Raw genomic sequence first — 21,785 nt, 5'->3', positions numbered from 1 at the left:
TCATCATTGACAGAAATCCTTCTCTTGCTTTCCTCTGACTGGAGACATTATGTTTATGGGTTGTCCATCTGTCCTCATCCTTGTGAACATGATATTTCAGGCAGGCCTTGTTGGATTTCTTCAAATTTGGCAAGGACTTCACTTTGACTCAAGGATGAACGGATAAGATTTTGGTAGTCAAAGGTCTCTGTGACCACACAAAACCTATTTTTGGCAGTAATTCAAGAATACATAAGATCAATTTTATTAATCCCCAGCAAAAAAATAATAATAATAATCGTTAGTATACAGTATGACATTGCAGTGCAGGTCATTTTAGATCAAGCACATGTGACACTACTAGTGTCACTGGTCAGACTACCAATCCTGAGTGAGGGAAGAAAGATCAGGTCCACGTGTTTTAAGCAGGTTCACACTCGTGAGGCCATTTCATGCTCAGTTGTATCTTTGAAAGAATCATAGCTCTGATTTGGATTATCAGCCCTCCTCCAGCAGTAGGTCAGTTTGTAATGCTGATGAAGACATTTTAAAATTTCAACACTTCTATATGTGGCCTGCAGGACAGAGAGAGTGATTAGGTTTCTATTTTAGAAGGCAAATGATGGGTGGTCACTTCATCCACATTCGTGAGACTCATCACACTGATGGATTTCTCCTCAACAGTCCACGATCAGACAGCCACAGCGGAGCTCAGTCACTGCTTGTTTTCACTCTGCAGTACTGCTTTATCAACACAGGATGGAGGCAAAGACTACTGTACCATCCCTGTGACGTCTCAGGAAGCCGTAGAGACAGCGACCACTTCAGATGAGACATGGTGGAGCTTTATTATATATAAAATATCAATAAGGTGTAGAGCCAAAGTGCACACAGTTCCAAAACTATGAGCAGGTGAACAGTGAGGCTCACAGATATGTAAGAGACGGGCATGTTGAGCAACCTGCAAACCAAAAAGATGCAAATACAATACAATGCTGCTACTGGACAGCAGGGACAGTTGCTACTGGTGCACTAGCCTGGCCCTGATCACACACTGTGCATATCCACGTGTCAGCTAACATCACACTTGTATTTGAATTTAAAAGGTTTGAGTCTGAAGAAGCTTATATAAATGTTCACTTTCTATAAGTAAGACACCCAGTAAGTGCATATAATAAACTACATTTTGAATGTATTGGTATAGATGTAATGTTAAATAGCCGTCCTAAACATCCTAGAGCCGCACTATATTATTCAGAGAGACATTGTCTTTCAACTAAATGGCGAATGTGGACGAGGTCGCATTTCTGGAGGCGGGCGGCAGTGCAGCAGTGAGGCTGCAGAGCTCAGTGCTGGTGTATGCACATATGGATCAGAAGTGCAAATGATAACATGATTGGACAGTATGCAGGACATATAAACTGAGATAACACGTAAACATAGAGACAACTCTGTCCACGTTCTTAAGTCAATCCTCGGTGTGAGACTGTTTTTCACGGTTTGGTCTCAGTCTCTTACTTCCAGTGAAGGAGCTCACTACAGTGATAATTTAGACAGCAGAGTTCTTCCAACTTTGTGTCAACGGTTTGTGTTTGTCTTTCCTGTTTCAACATGACAGTCCGCCTGTGAAGCCAGATCCACAAAGAAATGACTTTCCCATTTTGTTTGTGTGACAGAACTTGGCCTCAGCCCCATCGAGCATCTCTGGGATGAACCAGCTCACCGACGGAGAGCCAGGCCTCCAGTGTTGGACCTCACTAATGCTCTTGTGGGTTTATCCCTGCAGCAATGTTCCGAAACCAGGAGGGTTTAGGCTGCTATGGCGTCAGAATCACATCATACACTGTCAGATATGGAGTGTTCAGGTGTCCAGATACTTTTGGCCGTGTAGTTTTGTGCACACGAGGAACTGCTGATCTGTTCTAGATTTAATGACATTTTCATGATTGCATCATGTGTTCTGATGTTCTATTTTTACAGTCTTGACAAAGATGAACAGCCTTCTGTTATTGTCACATTCACACTTCGTCCTCCCTCCTCAGACAGGCAGCTCTGTCGCTGATGTGTCGCTGTTCCTCCCTGTGTTAACACAGTCACATCTATTCGCTGTCACTGCATCATGTTCAGCCTGTGACCCCTGCAGAGAGACTAGACATGCCAGGAATATTTATTTCTGCTCATAAGGTGAATGCAGCCTATTATTTACTCCTGTTGTCTGTTTCTAAAGGAGCAATCATTTGCTGTCTCTGGCAGGCAAAATCACAAACAAAAATGCTTATATGTGTCATTATAAAACATATTGGTGCATGTTTTGGTATTCTTTACAGCAGTCCTTGCACAAGTATATACGAACATTAGAATTCGCTTCACCTCAACCAACAACAACTGTAAATTCTGTTACATGTTAATGCATCTCTGCTAATAACATAATAATATCCATTCTTCTAGGTTCTTTGTAGCTTAGACTTAGAACATTGAAGTCCTCAATGAGCTCTGACAGGCTAACACCCAGAGCAGGACGCCCTCTACAGTCTGTGGCCCTCAGTGTTTGGGGTGTTGGACAACTTGGCTCCTGGAGAGGAAAACTCTAAATGCTGTGAGGTTGGAAAATAAGGGAGAAGTTGATCCAGCTTCCTGCAATTATGCATAATTCAATCCATTTGCAGTTTAATAATGCAGAGATTACTTGGAGTGGTGGCTCATCGTGCTCTTTTCATCTGCACACATCAGACATCGGCTTTGAGAATCAAAGGAGGTTAGCACAGGAGCAGTTTCACAATCTCATTATGCCTAATTAATTGAGTGGAAGTGATGAAGCTGTACTTCCTGACTTCAAAGGCTTCAGACGTAGAAATCTTAAAGCTGCTCCGTGTGTGTATTAGTTAAAAGCATTCTAATGCACTGATGATTCTTCCCCAGTTTGGAGCACATGATCTGTGCCGCAGGATTAATGTCACGCTAAGCTTCAAACTTTTTCATGGTCTGCAGGGACTGGGTGCTTTCGTACATAAACATCACTCACAATAACACCGTAGTCGCCAAGTTCATAGCTGAGATCTGGGAACACAGTGACATCACCAGGGATGGAAAGACGCTAAAGCTAAAGTGCTGTTACTTACTAAAAGTACATTTGTTTTCACATACATTTTACACAGCATCCCAACTTTCTTGGAATCAGGGTTTTATGAAGAATGGATACGAGAAGACACTGAGAAACTGCAGGTTTCACAAAACAAATAGTTCCTGAACCACATGACCTCCTCTTCACCATGCAGACTTGGGAGACAGACACACAGGTACAGAGGGACGGCCCACTGTCCTGAGTGAAAATCCAGGACAAGGAGGACAAACACGTTGGAGAGAGAGAGACAGGCACACAGCTGTGCTTATGGGACACAGTCGAACAAGAAAAGAAAGAGTTTACACTGTTTCTGTCAGCAGGACAAATGTTGCTTACAGTAGCAGACTTCATTGATTCATTGATGCTGAGACTGGATAATGGTAACAGCTACAAGGCAGTCAAAATAAGCAGCTAACTGAAAATTAAGATGAAAAGATTACTATGAGGACACCCAGGAGCCCTGTATGCTGAGGGTGGAGAGCATGGGATATATACAGCAAGGTTTCTGTTAGAACCACATCACGGTCAGTCTGTGATCCAAGGATTTTCAGGTGATCTCATTTAAATTGATTACACAGGCTTATGATATTTAAATGCACCAACCCCATGGCATTTCTGGATTTGAAAGCATGTGGTTCAATAAGATTTGGCCAGATTCAGAGGAGGATTACCCACAAATGGCAACCCAGAGTTGGTTTGGGTTTTCTGATTAATGATGCATCTTCACGGTTTAACTTGTACAATAAATAAGCTGGTGGTGCTTTTGAAGGTCAAACACAGAAGCAGAGACTGTGAGCGGAGGACAGGACGCATTCTTCCTGTCATACCTTCATACAGTGAATGCTCTGCAGGAACGTGTGAGTTCAGCGGTCTCAGATAAAAGACGACATCCTGCATGATTTGGGTGGAGCTGATCATGTTTGAAGAGATCTGTTCCGCTGGAGAAGGCGGTGAAATGCTCCACATAGGGGATGTTTGTTGCGCTGCAGTAGCTGTTAAAGCCAAATGTGCAGCTGTCTGAGAGAGCTGAACTGTCATCCATCTTTAGTTTATCTCAAAATACCAAAGAGGAGGGCTCCTCACTTCCAATGGTGTCGAGATGTAAACAGCGCTTGCAAACAAAACAGATAAACAATAAGAAGAATGAATGATAGCTGAAAGTTAAAACACAGGATAACATCATGCTATTGAGTAGATAATGAAATGGAGTAATTCAAAAACATTTATTTCTGAAATAGATCCTCTGAACAGCTGCAGAGGCTGTAAGTTCAAGGCCTTTTTCCATTCATAAGGTGCTCTGTAAGATCGCACTGATTAATGGAGTGTGGAGCAACAACCTGACAGAGCACCAAGATAATGTGAGCTCAGAGTCAAAAGGAAAAGGAAGCATCTATATTAAAGATTCACAAATGAAAGCCAATGCTGGTCCTGCCTCACAGCCAGAGACGACCAGCTGAGCTCTTGGTAAAGACGACAGGGCTAAGTGTTAGGCAGCATTCAAAGATTTCAAAGTAGATGCAGCAGATTTTCCATATATAACATCCCATAATCCAAAACAGGAAAACAAACCTGTTTGCTAATTTTCTTTCTGACTGAAATGTATTAAGAAATGGATGATACACTGATGAAGAACCTGACATGCTCACCTGACAGAAACGGAGTTCTGGGTTCAAACCTGATGGTCTGAGGTCAGCTGACTGCAGGACATCAATGTCTGAATCCTCCACTTTAACTTTTACACTGTTCAGGTTCACCATGACACAGAAAATCGATGTACTTGTAGCAGTCTGTGCAGCAGCAATGTTGTCAGTTTTATATTTGCTGTGGATATTCCTCCTCGCCAGAGGAAGAACCCCTAACTACTTTTAACCCTTTAATGTCCGCTCTAAGAAAAAAGCATTGTAATTTTATTTTATTTTGCATTTTTATGTTATTGGGCCACTAATAACAATAATAAAAAAATTAAAATCATATCATGCATCATGCATGATTTGTTGGGTCTCTGTATGTGAAGAGTTTGGTCTGTTCCTGCTCTATATGGAAAGAGTCCTGAGACAACTTCGGTTGTGAATTGGCGCTATATAAATGAAACTGAACTGAACTGAATTGAGCAGACTTTTAAAGGGTTAATATACAGTAATGCAGTATTGAAGATCATTTAATGTACCAGCTCTTTTCCACACCATGGCCTAATACACTGTCAGAATGAAACACACTACTGCTTCCAAAGGCAGATGATGATCTTTTACAAGTGAATTTACATAATTATTCTGAATTAATGGAAACGCAGCAGTCCTGTCCAGATCATTGTTTTGTGTGTGTGTGTGTGTGTGCAAAGAGCACACACACACACACACACACTTCCATCCCTCCTGCTCTCCATCACATTCTCCTGCTGTACATTCCTGACATGCCTGCGCTGCACAGGTGTCTCCGTGCTGTAACACAGAGCAGTGAGACAGCGAGTGATGGACAACACCCAGGACTCAGCTCTCTATCCCTGAGAGGGAGCGCTGTATCTGTCTGCACTGCTCTGAATCTCTGCTGTCAGTGAGCTGAATAAGATGGAAACATTGGTCCAGGAAGGTCATTTCTTGTTCAATTAAAATAGTTTAAATACTACTTTACATTATCTGACTGTCCTGTTAGTAAATTCATCGGGTCAATAAACTTTTAAGGGTTTAAGATGGAATTTTGCTCTTTGGGTGTCCAAAATGAAAATGGTCCATCCATTTGAGAGCATGGATATGATCAATTTCATGGTAATACCTCCAAGAGCGCTGTTTTTTTTGATGATTTTGGTCAGATGATGAGTGACCAGTCTTGTTGTTCTTAGGCCTTGCTGAAAAGTAGCACAGCAGCTCAGTTTCATTACCTGTGGAGCATATTGCCGCTCCATCCTTCTCTGTTCAGGAAATCCTTTGGCAGAGTCCCTGCACATGACATTGTTCGGAAAATAGAAAGTCCATGCTGAAAATGTCACGGTACAGCAACGTGTCATGATGATCCATGGGTCGTTTTTAACCTGGGATTAGAAACGCAAACTCCCTTTGCTTTGTACACCCATCAGTGGAAGCTCGTACACCCTAACAGGCCGCTCACATACAGACTCAACATACAGTAGCAGGCTGGCTTGTTTGCAGCATGTGTTCAGTGTAAAGCACAAAAGACTTGCTTCAACACCACTTATCATCCACTAAACCTGGATTTCCAGTCCATGCAGTGAGCTGACAGGAGTCCCGCTGCAGATTGGTGCGTCACAGGTTTTGATTTATAGTTGAGCACATGAGTGGAGCTCAGTGCAGAGGTAGAAATCCAGCTTCACTGTGCCGTCCTGACAACCTTTCCCAGGCCGTTTAACATCCATCCACACCTTGACTCATGTGACTCACACGACAGCCAGGGGAACTAAGGGTGGGCCACATGTGACCTCAGCCGCCCTCAAGATGAAAACAACCATGCAGAAGTTAAATGCCGGGGGCTCCTCATCAATCAGTCAGAAGTCCAGTTGCCTTTGCCCAAACAGATATATCCTGTGACCTGGATGACTGAGGAGCTTCACAGTCCAAATAAAGTTGTTTAGATAATCTGGATAAGTTGTTTTAACCTGCTGACAAAACTATAGGATCTAACTCAGGTGATACTGGTTTATGACCACATAATACTGATGATTTAGTGAACCACTGGGTAAAAATGTATAATAATGTCATCTTATTTCATGAGTCAGTACATCTAAAATACTTAAAGAACTTAAATAGGTACAGCTGAAGGAAACTTGACAGTTGGGAACAGGGGAGTAACAGCTGATGTAACAAAGTTATTGGCACTTATTGATTTTTATGTGGTGGCAAATTAACGTGTTGAACAGAATGACTTGGTGATCTGATGTGACGTTTTAAAATGCACTGAAGACATTTTAACTTGTCAAACACCTCACATTAAGTAGCGACCCTTATGTTTTCATGCTTGCTAACTCACTCTGAGGGTTTCATGTGCAGTGTGCACCCAGCCACAGAGGGGAACAATGCATCAATGTGCAGTAAGCTGAAGGTGTTTTTCATTGAGCTGTCAATCAGGCTGAGTGTTTGGGAGCCAAAGTTAGAAGGATTTCTAAAGGCTGGATCGGATTAGGACCCGCTGTGCACTGTGCTGACTATAACTCCACTGTCATATCACAGAGGGATCAGGCCAGAGGCCGTCGGCTGGTGGACCCTCCTGTCCCCCTGGTTTCTACCCTCCACAGGCCCAAACCAGAGCCACATGTTAGCCATCATCAAACAGATTCCAGGCCTCTGAAGCAGAGAGCTCTCTGACCTCTGCTGCATGTACAGACCTCCCAGACCTCTCCCATTCACATCCATCTACACATGAATACTGAATGTCAGTGGACAGTATTTCAATTAAATGTATTTACAATACATATTTCATTATTTTTGAATATTTTGTTTGGCTTCTGTGCAGAAAAAAGACATTTGTTAACAAAATGCTTTATGAGATTGTATTTGTGTATTTGATATACAAAAAATACATAATTCAATGTCATTTTATTCTTAAATAAGACACATTTTTATGCCCAAGTATACCCAAAATACAAAGACAATTTCAAACTCTCTTTTTCCGATGAGCAAGTATTGGTAATTTGCAAGAAGATATATTTTTGATATATTTGTGCCCATCTCTGATTAATGCTGGAAAAAGTTGGTATTAACGAAAGCATGATTAATGTTTTTTATGCTTCTGTTTAGTCACTCGTGGCACTTGGTTAAGGTTAGGAACAGTTTCTGGAAGGAGATGTTGCTGTTGAATTTTAAATGTCGTGTTTCAGTGCAACACAAACTAAATCCATTCATCTCCAGTGTAGAGGAGCGAAAGCAGAAAGCTCAGAGACAGACAGCTCAGACCTGGATGGTTAAAACCCATCGACATGGATGGATACACCACTGGATCTGGCTGGAACTGTCCCTCCCTCTCCCTTTGACTCGTGTGTTTCAGTGCCTCAGAGCCAGAAGGTGTGTATAAAGGAGAGGTGTGATGAACATCATGGAGGGGGCCTGGGGCCTTAACAAGTGGGTTTGACTGAGTAATCGAATTAATTTGGTGAGTAAAACACAGAGCAACCTCAAATCTGAAACACAAACTCATCTGACCTGAATGTTTTCCTGAGACAAGGCGTCCAGGCAATTTGGCAATTTAGTAAATCTGCTCTTTGGAAACCTGGATTAACCACCAGCTATGCAGAAAGAAGAGTGACCAACAATGCTTTACATTTACACCTTTAACTCCATATTCAAAGGTTCAGGAATGAGCAACATAAAAAAAATTACAACTGCTAAAGCATCTCTGTGACCACTGAGGCAGCTCCATGGGCTGAAGTTCAAGACTTCTGATTGGCAGTTGCAGATTATTTTCATAGTTCTGGTCATCAGTTCTGATCATATTCTATTCTGCAGCTTTGTTGCTCAGATCAGGGAATGAAACAACTTTCCGAAACTCTGCTGATTCTTCACTGAAATGTAAAGTTTTAGTTACCAGGTAATAATAATGCTCAGCCTGCCACAGCTGTAACATGTCTTGTATCTAGTATAAGGATAAAAATAGAATGAAGAGAATGCATAAAATAAGACGGAAAATAAAACCCACTGAATAATAGTAATAAAATAAGGTAAATAGATTTCATAGAATGCATAAAACCAAGTCAAATACAACTTTTTAAAAGAAGTGCAGCAGTGCGTAAGTGTGAAGCAAAGGGCAAAAGTTTCAGGCTTGTATCAGGAAAGTCAAACGTAGTTTTTAGCTTTCTTTTAAAAATATTTAGTGAGCTGTATCTCGTATTCTCACCACTTCCACAGATTTCAGTACCAAAGCTATCAAGTATAATCTAAGTGATCGTTATACTTCAAAAAGTATTTTAATAAATCCTTTCAACTACACTTCTTTCATAGTTTTTCTTGGGAATGTTTCACATGCTGCTGTATTTTTCCTGAGGCATGATGGTGGCAACCCCCTTCTGTAAATGGTTAAGGACTGTATTTATATCGCGCTTCTCTCAAAGTGCTTTACAACACAAGCATATGAATATCTATATATAATATCTAGTTTGCAAATGTAGTCTGCAGGGCAAATGTATGTGCACCACTCATCACAATCAGGAAAAGTAATATCATCCACAGACTGATGCATAATTAAATAGATTGCAGAGGTGGGACAAAGACAGTGTTTTGCAGGTCCCAAGTCGACTCCAAGTCCCACACTTTTCAACACATTAGGAATATTTCAACAGATTTCATTTATCACTGTTTATCACCTCCAAGCAAAACATTTTAACATTTAGGATCAAACTGATGAGCTGTGTGTTGGTGTGTTATTCCTGTGAGTAGCGATAACTGAATGTTTCACATGCTGCTGCATGTTTCTGGTTCATGTTGATCACAACATGCTGCTCTGACCTGACTAACACACCGCTGACTCCTGAACTGGTTCAATCTGCTGGAAAATATCTGGACATTTTTGCTCGTTTGTCCCATGTGCGTTAAAGAAACAACGAAAAGCAGCGTGTTTGGTACAAGGAATTTCATTCTACAGTATATGACACATCATTTCATACAGTTTTTCCTCCCACAGTCCTCACATTCACCCGACAGTTTAAAAGAGGGTCGATGGCATGTGACATACATCACACACCAATACACTACACATTTAACAGGCTGATCCCTCTCGAGTCGTATAAAACAGATTAAATACTAGCAGTCATACAGTACAGCTTAGATTTCATTTATCTTGGATTAAATGTCGCTTTTCTAGCATTTCCCTGAAGTTGTGTGTTTTGGCTGAAATGCCTCAGGACGCGTTGCTCATGAAAGGCGTGAACCAGTGGAAGCAAGCAGCAAGCAGGCTCAGACGCTAGGTGCTACATCACACACACACACGTCTTTACGCACATAGATACAGCGACAGCAAACACAAGCAAAGATGCGAAGCCGAGCCAGAGGGTTCATTTCAGTTCAGTGCCGTTGTTCCGGGCTCGACCGATGCTCCTCACACGGACTTCCTCCTCTTGCCGAAGACGTTGTTGATGAGCTTGGCCATGGATTTGGAGCCGCTGGGGCGCCTCCTGCGCTCCTTGGCCTTGCTGCCCAGGCTAGTGTCTTGCACCATCTTGGAGAATATGAGCGCCACCTCCTGGTAGTGTTCGGCCGCCGACAGCTCGTAGAACTGACAGTGACACTCAGCGGCCAGACGCTGGCCGTCTTCACGCCGCACCTCTCTCATGTGGCACAGGTCCTGTTTGTTTCCCACCAAAAATATGAGCGAGTCTGCGTCCCTGTGGGTCAAAAAGCAGAGCAGGATCACAGTCAGTGACTCACTCTCACTTTTTCTTGCTTTAATACAGCCGTTTTCACTAAATTACAGTGATGTCACCTTTTGGCAGTTCCCAGGTGGAGCTCTCTGATCTGGTGCACGATGGCTTTGGCAGTGAGGAAAGAGGAGCGGTCACTGATATCGTAGACCACGATGAAACCGTCAGCCCAGTGGATCTGGCTGCTTAAAGCAGACTTACCCTCACGAGCCTGAAAAACACAAAACATAAAAGTTACAAGTCGTGGTCAAAACAATTTCTGCAAATTCAAGCAGCTCTCTCATTATGCAAGAGTTTGAAAATAAAAGATAAAAAGCATCTGCGAGCTCATGAATGAAGGGCTGGAATACAGGTGTGAGGCGAGGTGTGAACACTGACAGAGGTTTGGAGTCTGCGGTGGCGAGGTGATGCTGGAATTGACTTCCTGTCCTTGTGCTCTAACTCAGATTAATAGCAGCAAGACTGGACTCGGGCTGGAGGCGGCGGTTCAGCCGAGGACAGTCCCATGCTCGACTGGCTCTCTCAAATAAGATGGATGATGCTAACCAGCTTTTGCTTTACACTCCTTGCGCCCCGTTTCAGTCATGCCAGCGTGGCAGGTGCACAGCGGGAGGTCTCGGGCCCACACATCCACCTGCTGTTTTGGGTTCATGCATGTGCAGCAGCGCAGAGTGCAAATGGGCTGAGTGAAGTGGGGGTGCAAACAACAACACACCTCAGCCAGTCACATCGCTGGTATCAATCAGAAGGAAGTATGATAACATCAGCTGAAGAAATGAAAAGACGCTCCTGCTGGAAATCATTTTGTATTGACGTAGCAGAACACTGTGAGGCGTCTCTGTGGTAGAAAAAGACTGAATGTACGCTATATTTAAATCCCTGTTAGATCATCTGTTGAATAACATGTGACATGAGAGAAAATTCAGATTGTCCAATCAAAGATTAGACGACCTTGCCGAGTTTCTCAGCTTCTTGAGGTATGCTTGTTAGAAAATGGTTCTGACTGAAGACAAGATAGCTGAGAATAGCAGTAAATGCTCGTCTTTATGACCCTGTTTTCCAATTTTTTATAGCTACACTGGTGGGAACGGGGTCATCAAGCAGACCCTGTGCAGGTCTCTGAAGTCTGCTTCCTGGTTTATTTGGAATAAGTGCTCAATGGATAAAGCAGCAGCTGAACAGAATATGGGTTACATTCACCACTTGTCCGCTGGGTAATCAGGATTTAGATCCCAGTTTGTTACATCCTCAATCATTTTTCTCAGCATCTGTTGGCACCAACATCATCGTTGGACATCATGACAAGGTGTGATATGACACAAATATGTATGAATTGCCTTCACTATGTCACCTGACCTCATAACATATAATACAAATCCTCTTTATGACACATGACTGTAAAACATGATCATATCTGGGCAGTCACTCTACAAAATGGATGAGGGCTGAATGGCTGACCAGGAATCATTTGTGTTGTTATCTGTGTTTAATAAAAAGATCGGTTAAATCAGATGATGATAAGTGGGACAGGTGGATGTGCTGTCTCAGACTGCACCACTGTGCCACTTCCTTTTAGTGAAACCACAGTAATCACTGTGACGTCTGTCCGTAAACTCACCTGAGAGCAGGGGTCATAGAGCTCCAGATAAATCTGCCTCCCATCCACCGAGAGACGCTTTCTGTATATGCACTCTGCAGCAAGAGAGGGAGAAAACACACCTGAGAAGGCGAGACTGAGGGGCAAACTGAGGTCATGAGTAATGCGTGCAGGGCAGGCAGGTATGAAGGTCAGCAGGCTGTGACTTCATTGAACAAGCTCAGATGAAACTACGTTATTCCCAGGGAAACAATGGCCTATTGAGCCACTATCAGAGCCTAACATGAGTCATTCCCCCCGCAGGTCAGGCAGCCCTTCAGGGAGCCTGCACAATGGAATCATTGCAGCACGATATTGGCTAACAATTGCCAAGAATAACACTACATTGATCAGAGATTTAGCCCATTCTCTGACTACTGAGTTAAAGGCCATTTGACAGAAGCAACATTTTATCCATCTTTGTGCCACCTCACCTGTAGCTAGAGGCTTCAGCATACAGAGTAAACCAGAGCTGGCTGAATACAAGAAACTGTGATAAGAGCAGAGGTGCACAGGCATGATGCTGAACACGTGCATGCAGAAAAGGAGTTACGGGAGGGATGCAGAATATTACAGTGTGTGGCAGACAGACATTCAGCCCTGGTGTTATCTGCTGGGACGAAGAAGGAGGAAACAGCACGGATCTGAGCAGACATTCAGTGTTAGGCACAGATTTGGATACTTGATGCTACAGACATACTTCGGTTGGACAAAAGTTGTGAAAGCAAACAGCCAGCCCAACTTAATAGTGTCAACAAGTCAAACGCAGTGCACGTGCAAATGCCAATATGGGATTGTTGAGAAATTATAAAGGGTTAAACACAATCAGCCAGGATTTCATGAGACAGATGCATGCTATGAAGGAATGATGAAGAGATCAGTGGGGTGCAGCGGCAGGTGGAGCGGCAGGTGGAGGTCTCATCGTTACCTGAAGAAGAAGCGTATTCGCCGATAAAGCGCCGGGTGAGGAAACGCACGATGAGAGCTGCAGAGAGACAGACAGACGGACAGACAGACAGACAGGTGAGGTCCAGCACAGGCAGCCACTCCTTTATGTGCGACGTTCAGGAACCCGTTCCGCGGCTCTCCTACCGGACTTTCCGACGCCCTCCCCGCCCAGCACGGCGATCTTCAGCTCGTTCATGTCCGCTGCACAAACTAGTGTCGGCTGCAGGAACAGTGCTCACATTTCATGCTGAGGTGAGCCCAGCGGACAGCAGCAGCACTGAGGACTGTCTGCCTGCAGCTGCTGCTGCTGCTGCTGCTTCACCTCCTCCGGCCGGTGGGAGGTCCCTCAGGGTGGCGCAGCACCATCCACCATCCACCCAGCCATGTAAGGATAATTCCTCAATTAGAGACGTCATTTCGTCATTTCCTGTTGCAATTGTCCCTCTGATTCTTTTATTTTTCTCCTGGTGCCAATAAAGACCAAAAACAAGTTATCAGGAATTCTAATAATAATTCAACATACTGTCTCAGAAGTAGGCTGTTCATTTGTCTTTTTAACCATTTGGTTCAGATATAAAATTACTGACTTATTAGTTACTTTAGTAAAATTACCAACACAACAATGTAAAACTCCTGCATGTAAACTCCTGCTTACATAAAAGCACATAGAAAGCCTGCATGTGTGCTTTTCTTTAAGTAGGAGCTTTCAGCTAAATGTATCAACAGTAAAAGCAGCGCTTCATTAAAATGTCCCCATCTACTGATTTCTTGTTGTATATCACATTATTAGGTGTGACCATGTGTCAGCAGCATTTTACTGTGGTAGCTGGCTGTGTCGGAGCTGGGTTTAACTACTGTTCATACAGTATAGTCCAGCTATTCTCAACCTGCGGGTCGGGCCCCTCCTCTGGGTCATGAGATAAATCGGAGGGGTCGTGAGATGATTATATAATGACTGGATAGTTTTACCTTTGTGAGCTTCCACTGTGTTTTTGCTGGATAGTCTTAAAAGTAGCACTCACTATAGCTGTCACAGAAATGAAACAGTGTAGTCGTAGTCAAGTTCAATACTTCCTCAAATGTAGTGATGTCGAGGTCAATTTAAAGGAGCATTAAAATGAAGACTTTATAAGAACCACAGAATTGTACTTAAATATTCAGCAGATATTTCACGACTGAAAAACTGTGTCCTGGTTTAGTAAAATCAAAAGTATGGCACAAGAGAGCAATGATCAATCCTGCATGTCGCTGATAATTCCAATAAAAGTGGGACAGATTGTGAAAGGGAAATACAGACTGGAAGTTTTGGTTAGGTTGGGGTAAGTTTTACTAACAGCTCAGTAAATTACAGATTCTAAAATGTTAAATCAAAGAAACAGCATGGTTGTCCCATCGAACCCCAGCCCACCCGACCTGTGCTCAGGTGTAATGTAACCGGGATCATAGAGGTTTGAAGCCTCTCAACGCACACCAGAAAAGTCTGACCAGAAACCAAAGTGAAGGCCTCCATTTATTTCTGATTTATTTTCTGGTTTTCATCTTCTATTTGTTAACTATTTTCTGTAAAGAATTTTTCCCAGCATGAAGATGAAAATGCTGTTTCACTCATAATCGTCAGGGGCGATTGCTGAAACCTTTGTTTATTGTTCTGTTGGACGAAAAGTAGCCAAATGAAATCACACTGGGTCTAAAAACCAGTGGAGGAAGGAAAACTTGACACACAAGCAGCTGCAGATCAGATATGCACATATCAAACACCACAGTGAGAGAGAGGGAGTATGAAACAGTAACCAAAGCCACACCAAACATAACAAAGACAGCACACTTTCCCATCTGACCCTCTTATTAAAAATAGACTTGGTGTACTACTTTTAGACTGTGCTGAATGACCTAACGCTTCACAGAGCAAAGCTTCCCTCCTGACATCTGTAGTGTGCAGTGTGTGAAGGTGACAGCATCACACACTGCTGTAGGGATGGGGAGGCCAGCGGGGAGCGTTCAAAGAAAGCCTGAATGAAATAGAACTCGTTGGCTTGTTCTCTGTCATTTTTGTGGTTGTTCCATCGTGGGGCTAAAACAATCCTGTTCGCCACACCATCCTGCCAGCTATCACAACTTCTGAAGCATGAGGAAGGCAGTGTGTTCATTCATTGATATCTTTTTTCTCATGACTAGCCTACAATGAGCCTGACACAATGACTGGAAATACAGCAGCAAGACAGAGAAAGCGAAACATACTACAGTCATGAATATGACACCTCTTACCACACAATGAAAATGAGTAATAAAGCAATGAACATGCAATTGCAGATTACAGTGACTCTTCAGTGACCAGAATACGATGACTATAAGCAATTAGCCGAAAGCATGACGTGCAGTAATTAGTAATTAGCAGAATACAATGAATTGGGCAATTAGCAGAATGGAATGAATACGAAGCAATAGCACAAAGACATGAATATGTAGTAATTACCAGTGATCTAATACGCCAACTGTCAGCAATGACTCCTGCAATGACCAGATGTAGGTAATATGACAGGGTCTGCTAAGGCTGGATATAAGAGGAACACAATCAGTAGGGGACAGTGAGCAGCTGATAACCTGGTTATATGCATTATTTGCCAGAGAATCTGTGTAGGCCACATATACAGAGCGAGCACCTTCACATTCACATGCTTGAGACATAGACTGCAGTGACAAAGGGGAAATGCTGCACTTCCCCCGTGAACCCACACATGTCATTTGTAAGAACTTGTGTATAAGAACCCATCACTGAAAATAACTGCTGCAACTGTTTGTGATCTGTGGTGCGAAGAGGTCCGCAATGACCCAGAAGTGCTGAATGAGATCAGATGACCACGACTATCCTAATGAGGTCTGCAATGACCTTGACTGATTTATGAGTAGTTTTGTCCAGTTTCCAGCAGAGGAGAGGACTTTGTGATGTCACAGATAGCTGAGAGAACCGCTCTATAGGTGGACTAAAGGATACCTGTTGGCCTGTCCTGATGACATTTCACAAATAAAGCCAATGGCAAAATAAAAGCTGGGTCTGAAATGAAGGCCAGCCCTGATGCAGCTGTGTTACACCTGCCCCCGGGATGTCATCTTCAGTGCCCCGTTAACCTGATGTCACTCTCAGAGCAGCTCTCTCTATCCCACTCCCTCTCTCTCTGTGTGAAGTGTGGCTTACTCGCCAACTCTGGAGGACCTGGATCATCCCGTCTGTATGAATCATGGTGCCTGGTCAGCTCGCGGCGCTGACATGTTTACTCGCTGCTTGATTCTGATTGGCTCATGAAAAAGTGAAGTGCTTCTTTCTCAGCCCTGACGCTGGTTGTTTTAAATTGCCATCCTATGGTTTTAACACCCAGCTGGTCCGGATTTTTAATTAGTTTATTCACAGCATCGCTTAACTGGGTTTGATTTTCTGTTCATGTGAGATGACCTTGTTACCCTTGTAGTTGAGGTAAATCAAGACCATTTCTGCCATGATAGAATGAAGAAACGACCGAAGAGAAGACGCCAAGTACCAGTTTGTCAGTTTTTGCTTGTCTGCAACCTGCCTTCCTACTCTCCTGTTGTTCTGAGCTCAGGTGCCCAAATCCTCACCTGTTCTCAACTTCGCCCTGTTTGTCTGGTCTCACCTGAGGAACCTGGATCAGTCGAGACCCTGTCACTCTGGACTCATCTTTGCACATAATCCAAACATTCATTAAACTGTTGAACTTTTCTTCAATCTCTGGTCTGCCTGAGCATGGTATTTTGGGCGCTAAATACTGCAGAAACATAACAAGGTCACAGCAAAAACCCTCAATACCTTGTTGGAAATCTTACCTCACATCCTGATATGAAGCCCCACAGTTCTTGTGCTGAATTGCATCTTGTGGATGCATATTTCTTAGGATGCACCCAAGGAACTCTGGGCTTACAGGGTACCCATCCTGCCCAAGTAAAAATATAATTTAAAGCAAGCATTTAAGAGCCGTTAATTATGTCAAGTCTTGTGTGCTTCTGTCTTTATGGTACATCTCTCTTTAAGCAAAGTCAAGCTGCACATGTGACTGATATTAATATAATAGGATTCCACAGGATACGACAGGAATGTGCAGAAAGCCAGGGAAATAGCTGTGTGTTTGTCAATCAAGTCAAGTCATTTTCATACAACGCAACCGGCAGTACAGTAATGCTTCCTCATCTTGTACTTCCCCTGCAAGAACACATTTAACCCATCTTTCCTCTCCAAGTATGTCAAATCTTCTGAAGTAACAAATTTCAGTTTGATGATTTCACGTGTCCATGGGTCTCTGGACGATATGTGCAAGTAAATCAGTGAAATGACTGCATATTTCTAAGGCCTACGGTGCCTGTGGCATTGAAAAGCTGTAAATCCTGATCTTACATAACGTGCTGATAAGCTACATATTTCCATCAGCTGTAAACACACACAGTGACCAGAACACTTGAGCTGCCAGGATCCACTTTTCACTGGATCAACATCATTCTGCAAAAGTGCAAGACTAAGGAGAGGATTTCCTGAAGGATTTTATTCCGCACCAACTGCTCCAGGGAGGAGATATTACCATTCATGGTGCATTCTATGTGAACAATACAATTTCCATTAGAAACAGAGTGCCAGCAGCCTCAGTCTAACTGGACTGTAGGACAGAAACACTTCTCCAGCACAAGAATACAGCAGGACTCTGAAGTAACCATCTGCAATGCAAGTGTGTTGTTTGCAAGAAACCTGAAGGTTGTATGGTACAAAAATAGTAATACTACTTATTCAGCACTCACAGCTTTGTCTGACATTTTTAAATTCCACAAATTGTCTACCTTGAAAATGATTCATCGTCAATCCATTTCATGTCATGTGCTTGTGTTCGTGCATGCATGTGTTCATCACTCAAGAGACATTGTTCCTGAAAAGACTGCCCAACAACAAGCTGGGTAAGTCTTCAGGGAGTATATGTGGATGAGGTCTAATATCAGTTCAGAGGAACTTCTGTTGAATCCTCATCTGTATTTTCTCCAAAAGTTATGAACACTTCATTTCAACCTATGCAGCTCTCTGTGATTTCTAAAAGAACCAAAAAAATAACAAAAAGCCAAACTAAAGTTAAGGATAAAATATAGTGTGATGTCAGATGTGCACATACAACACAATATGAATCTGTGTGTGTGTGTGTGTGTGTGGCCTATGTGACTTAATTTGCTGAAAGCAGTGTGAATTAAAAGCATCCTTCATGGGTCTAATGAAAAGGCTGCTGATGGGAAGGTGAGTTAGAGTTATGTTAAGTGCTGTGTGTGTGTGTGTGTATGTGTGCGTGCGCGCGCCTGTTGATTTATCCATTTATTTATTTATTTATTTATATCTTTGGAGATTTAACAACAATGAAGTTACGTGTTTGTCCAAAGTAATGTATAACTATGCAAAACGTCATGACTTTAAACCAATTACAACCAATTCTGTTGTATTTTCTGAAAAAATGGCAGTTGGGAAGGTAAAGCTACTTGCAGCAATGAGCTGTTCACCACAGAGAGACAAATAATATTCTCTATAAACTAAATTCTAATCTCAGCATGTCAGGCTGTCACACTGAAAACAGCAATGTCTGTTTTAACCATAACAGCATCCTCCTCTAATTGACTCTGCTTTTTCACTGACTAGCTGGAAGTGGAGAGTAACAGGACCTATGGGAGATTACAATGTCCTAATTTACATTGTTAAATAAACAGGGCCATGCATATGTAGTATCCCAAAGAGACACAAATTCTGGTTGAGAGTTACACCCTCAGCATACTGTAGGATCTGTGTCCGAGTTTGAGATATAGTTTGTCTCCTAGACATGTAATTAATCATCAACAACAAAGTGTTTGATGTCATGTCCATTTTTGTTTCAGTGGGCTACCTGAAGGTTGTAGAAATCCTGATCTGTCAGTTTAAAGCCGACCTGAAGAAACAGGATAGGTACTGTTTGGTAGAAAGAAAAAAAAGGACAATCGAGGAACATAATGTTGTTATAAGTCCAGTTGTGTTTGTAGAGCAGATAACGCTTTCTTTACTGCTACAACGAAACCAGTCACTGCAGGGTGAAAATATGACACCTGTTACACTAGAGAAAAATACACTTTTATTCATAACTGACATTAATTTAATGATGCATTTATTTATATCACATGATATGACATTTCATACAAAGTGGATCAATGTGCTTCACACACAGCAAAAATGAACAAAATAGAATAGAACATGAATACACATTATAATGAAAAATTGAAAAATTCTTAAAGATGATTCATCCCCTGTCCACGCAACAACATAAAATAGCCACCCACGCATACCCAAAAGCGTGAAAGTGAGAGTGAGAGAGACAGCAAGACAAACAGAGAGACGGAGGCACTTGCCGGCCGCAGGCCTGAGAGAACAGGAAGGTTTTAAGATGGCACAGTTTCGATCCATCATCAGGCAGTTTGCTTCAGAGAGTGGGCCCATAGTAGCAAGGTTCAAGGCTTGACAAAGACTTATGAGAAGCACAATGGAAGATGCATTTACATGTCTCTAACAAGATGGTGGCGAGTTATTCCACAGCTATCTGCACATTTATGGTGTGTGTGTGAATGAGTGAGCATAGATGTGTGCATGTGTGGGTTAGTAAAAGAGAGAGAGGGAGGGGCACTCAAAGCGAAGCTGAGGGGATCCTAACTGCAGCAGAGACACAATAACTGTCTCTTTATCACACAGGAACCCAGCATGCTAGTACAGCTTACCAGCTTTAACGCAGAACAAAACAAAGTGCGACGGACAGGACACACAATCTATGTCACATGCTAAGCACATAGATCAGCAAGATTAAGTAAAATCAGCAAAATTAAGTAAAGTTAATGGTGTCCAAACAGGACTTCAGTGTTGTTTCAGTCAAAACAGTATTTGATGACAGATAGCAGCACTTCTTCTTCATTACCACCATAATGTCGTACACTTGTTCTTATATTGCACACTGTAAATGTCAGCTTTCCCCTGACTGTCAAGGCTCAGAGGGCAGAGGCTCAGCCGTAGATGAAGAACTCAGTACACAAATAAGTTTATACAAGAATTTATTTACAATAAGTGAACACAAAAACCCCAGAGTGCTATATACAAAAAACAGTGAGGTGAGACCAACTACCAAACTATTCCTAGCAGAATATTTTCACAATTTCAATGACAAGCCCAAATGGTGATAATCCTGGACAGGAACATAACTCAGGAGAAACAAGACTAGCAAAGGAACATAAAATGCTGAACACAGTAACCCAACAAAGGAACTAGGGCACACTATCAATTAACTGGGAACAACTAAGGCTACCAACAACTAACTGGAGAATGGGCTGGAGAGTTGGAGAAGCCGAGTTGTCAGGAATCAGAGGAGCATCAGGCAGAAGGCAGCGGAGGTGGTAATAAACTGACTGAGTGTAGCTTACGGTCTGGCGTCGAGCCATGGATTGAGGCCGGTATTTATGGCAGAGGGAGAACAATGGAGCAGAGGTAGACCACGCCCCGCCACAGGTGAGTTGAGGTACCAATAGGCAGATTCACCGCACCTGTCTGTGCCTCACACACCAGCCTGCACACGCCCACCTGAGGAAGGAATGAGAGAGGAAGAGGGAGAGATAGGAGGGGAAAGGGGAGAGGGATTGCCACCAGGAGAGGGCAGAGGTGGAGGGCGTGACACTGACTAAAGATGGAATAGCACATTTAAATACTAGTTTTTCAGGTTTACTTTCTTACACCAAGCTTTCTGCACTTTTTCCCTCCCGAGCACATCCAAGACATTTTGCACCAAAGATTTAGTCTTCAAAACACTGTCCTGTCAGCTGTTTCTGCCAATATTGATGGAATGAACTATGCATCAGATGTGGTTGTTTCTGTAGGTTCATGTGGGGGGCTTCCAGAGTTCAGACAGATTAAACAAGTGCTCGTGCTTAATGCAGACATTATTTTCTTGTGCAAACAAATGATTGCATGGTATCATGAGCATCTTCGTGCTTTTGAATTGACACAAAGCAGCACAGCTGACTGAGTTCAATGATGTTTTTCCTTTGTCAGCGTACCGAGTCAGAGGCACATTGTTTGTTTCTTTGAAACATTATATATTATGTTAACTGCACTTAATTTATGGCTCTGTTCTTTAGAGAATGATGGAACAGAAGTGGCCAATCAGAGTCATCGTCACTGATGTGACAGTCAATCTTGATCAGAAACCAAGCACCCTTGAGTCTCTTGATTCATGAACCGACCCAGGCCACTTGGATGTGAATGGACTTCCTATTCACATAGTCTGCTTTAGAGATGGGATTTATGGCTCTTTGAGGGGAGCCGGATCTTGGTGAGCCGTTCCTTTCAAAGAGCCGTTCAAAAAACTGGCTCATTTGGCTCATTTTTATATTTATTAAGTTTTAAGAAGGCAGTCTGGCCTTAACTCGTTTTATCTTGGAAATGACCACTGGGAGGAAAAAATTTAGATATCCCACCAATATGAGTTTAAATTATTCTGAAATATTGATTATAACGTTATTTGACATGTGTGGATTAGATTTCTGATCTGGATTCATTGTAAATATTCCACAGGGTGGCGCCACATTACTCTGCTTTGACGGTGCTTTGCTTTTTTTTTGTAACTGGCGCACTCACGTGAAGGCAGCGTGCACAAGGTGGCGTGATGCTATTTGCATATCTAATAAGCACCGAGCAGCTGGGCAGC

At 42.7% G+C, this 21,785-nt stretch overlaps 1 protein-coding gene across 1 annotated transcript; it reads right to left on the bottom strand.

Moving 5' to 3' along the window:
* Window positions 1-9,666: 9,666 nt before the first annotated feature.
* rergla (RERG/RAS-like a) lies at window positions 9,667-13,237 on the bottom strand. The gene is made up of 5 exons (XM_041964249.1): window positions 13,186-13,237; window positions 13,022-13,078; window positions 12,076-12,149; window positions 10,520-10,668; window positions 9,667-10,421 (listed from the first exon to the last, which is right to left on the bottom strand). Exons 1-5 carry the CDS (start codon window positions 13,235-13,237, stop codon window positions 10,136-10,138), a joined length of 618 nt encoding a protein of 205 aa, XP_041820183.1. The 3' UTR covers window positions 9,667-10,135.
* Window positions 13,238-21,785: the final 8,548 nt, after the last annotated feature.

The sequence above is a fragment of the Chelmon rostratus genome, chromosome 22 (assembly GCF_017976325.1).
Source record: "Chelmon rostratus isolate fCheRos1 chromosome 22, fCheRos1.pri, whole genome shotgun sequence".
Classification (NCBI taxonomy): domain Eukaryota; kingdom Metazoa; phylum Chordata; class Actinopteri; order Chaetodontiformes; family Chaetodontidae; genus Chelmon; species Chelmon rostratus.
Note: the sequence above shows the minus strand (reverse complement) of the source record. Positions and strands in the feature narration are given on the sequence as shown.

What these genes read in the sequence shown, in the direction of transcription:
- rergla (XM_041964249.1), bottom strand. Translation starts at nt 13,237, where the DNA reads ATGAACGAGCTGAAGATCGCCGTGCTGGGCGGGGAGGGCGTCGGAAAG. An exon ending in GGAGGGCGTCGGAAAGTCCG is followed by an intron (nt 13,079 to 13,185) that starts GTAGGAGAGCCG and finishes GTCTCTCTGCAG; the next exon opens with CTCTCATCGTGCGTTTCCTC. An exon ending in TCTATGACCCCTGCTCTCAG is followed by an intron (nt 10,669 to 12,075) that starts GTGAGTTTACGG and finishes TGTGTTTTTCAG; the next exon opens with GCTCGTGAGGGTAAGTCTGC.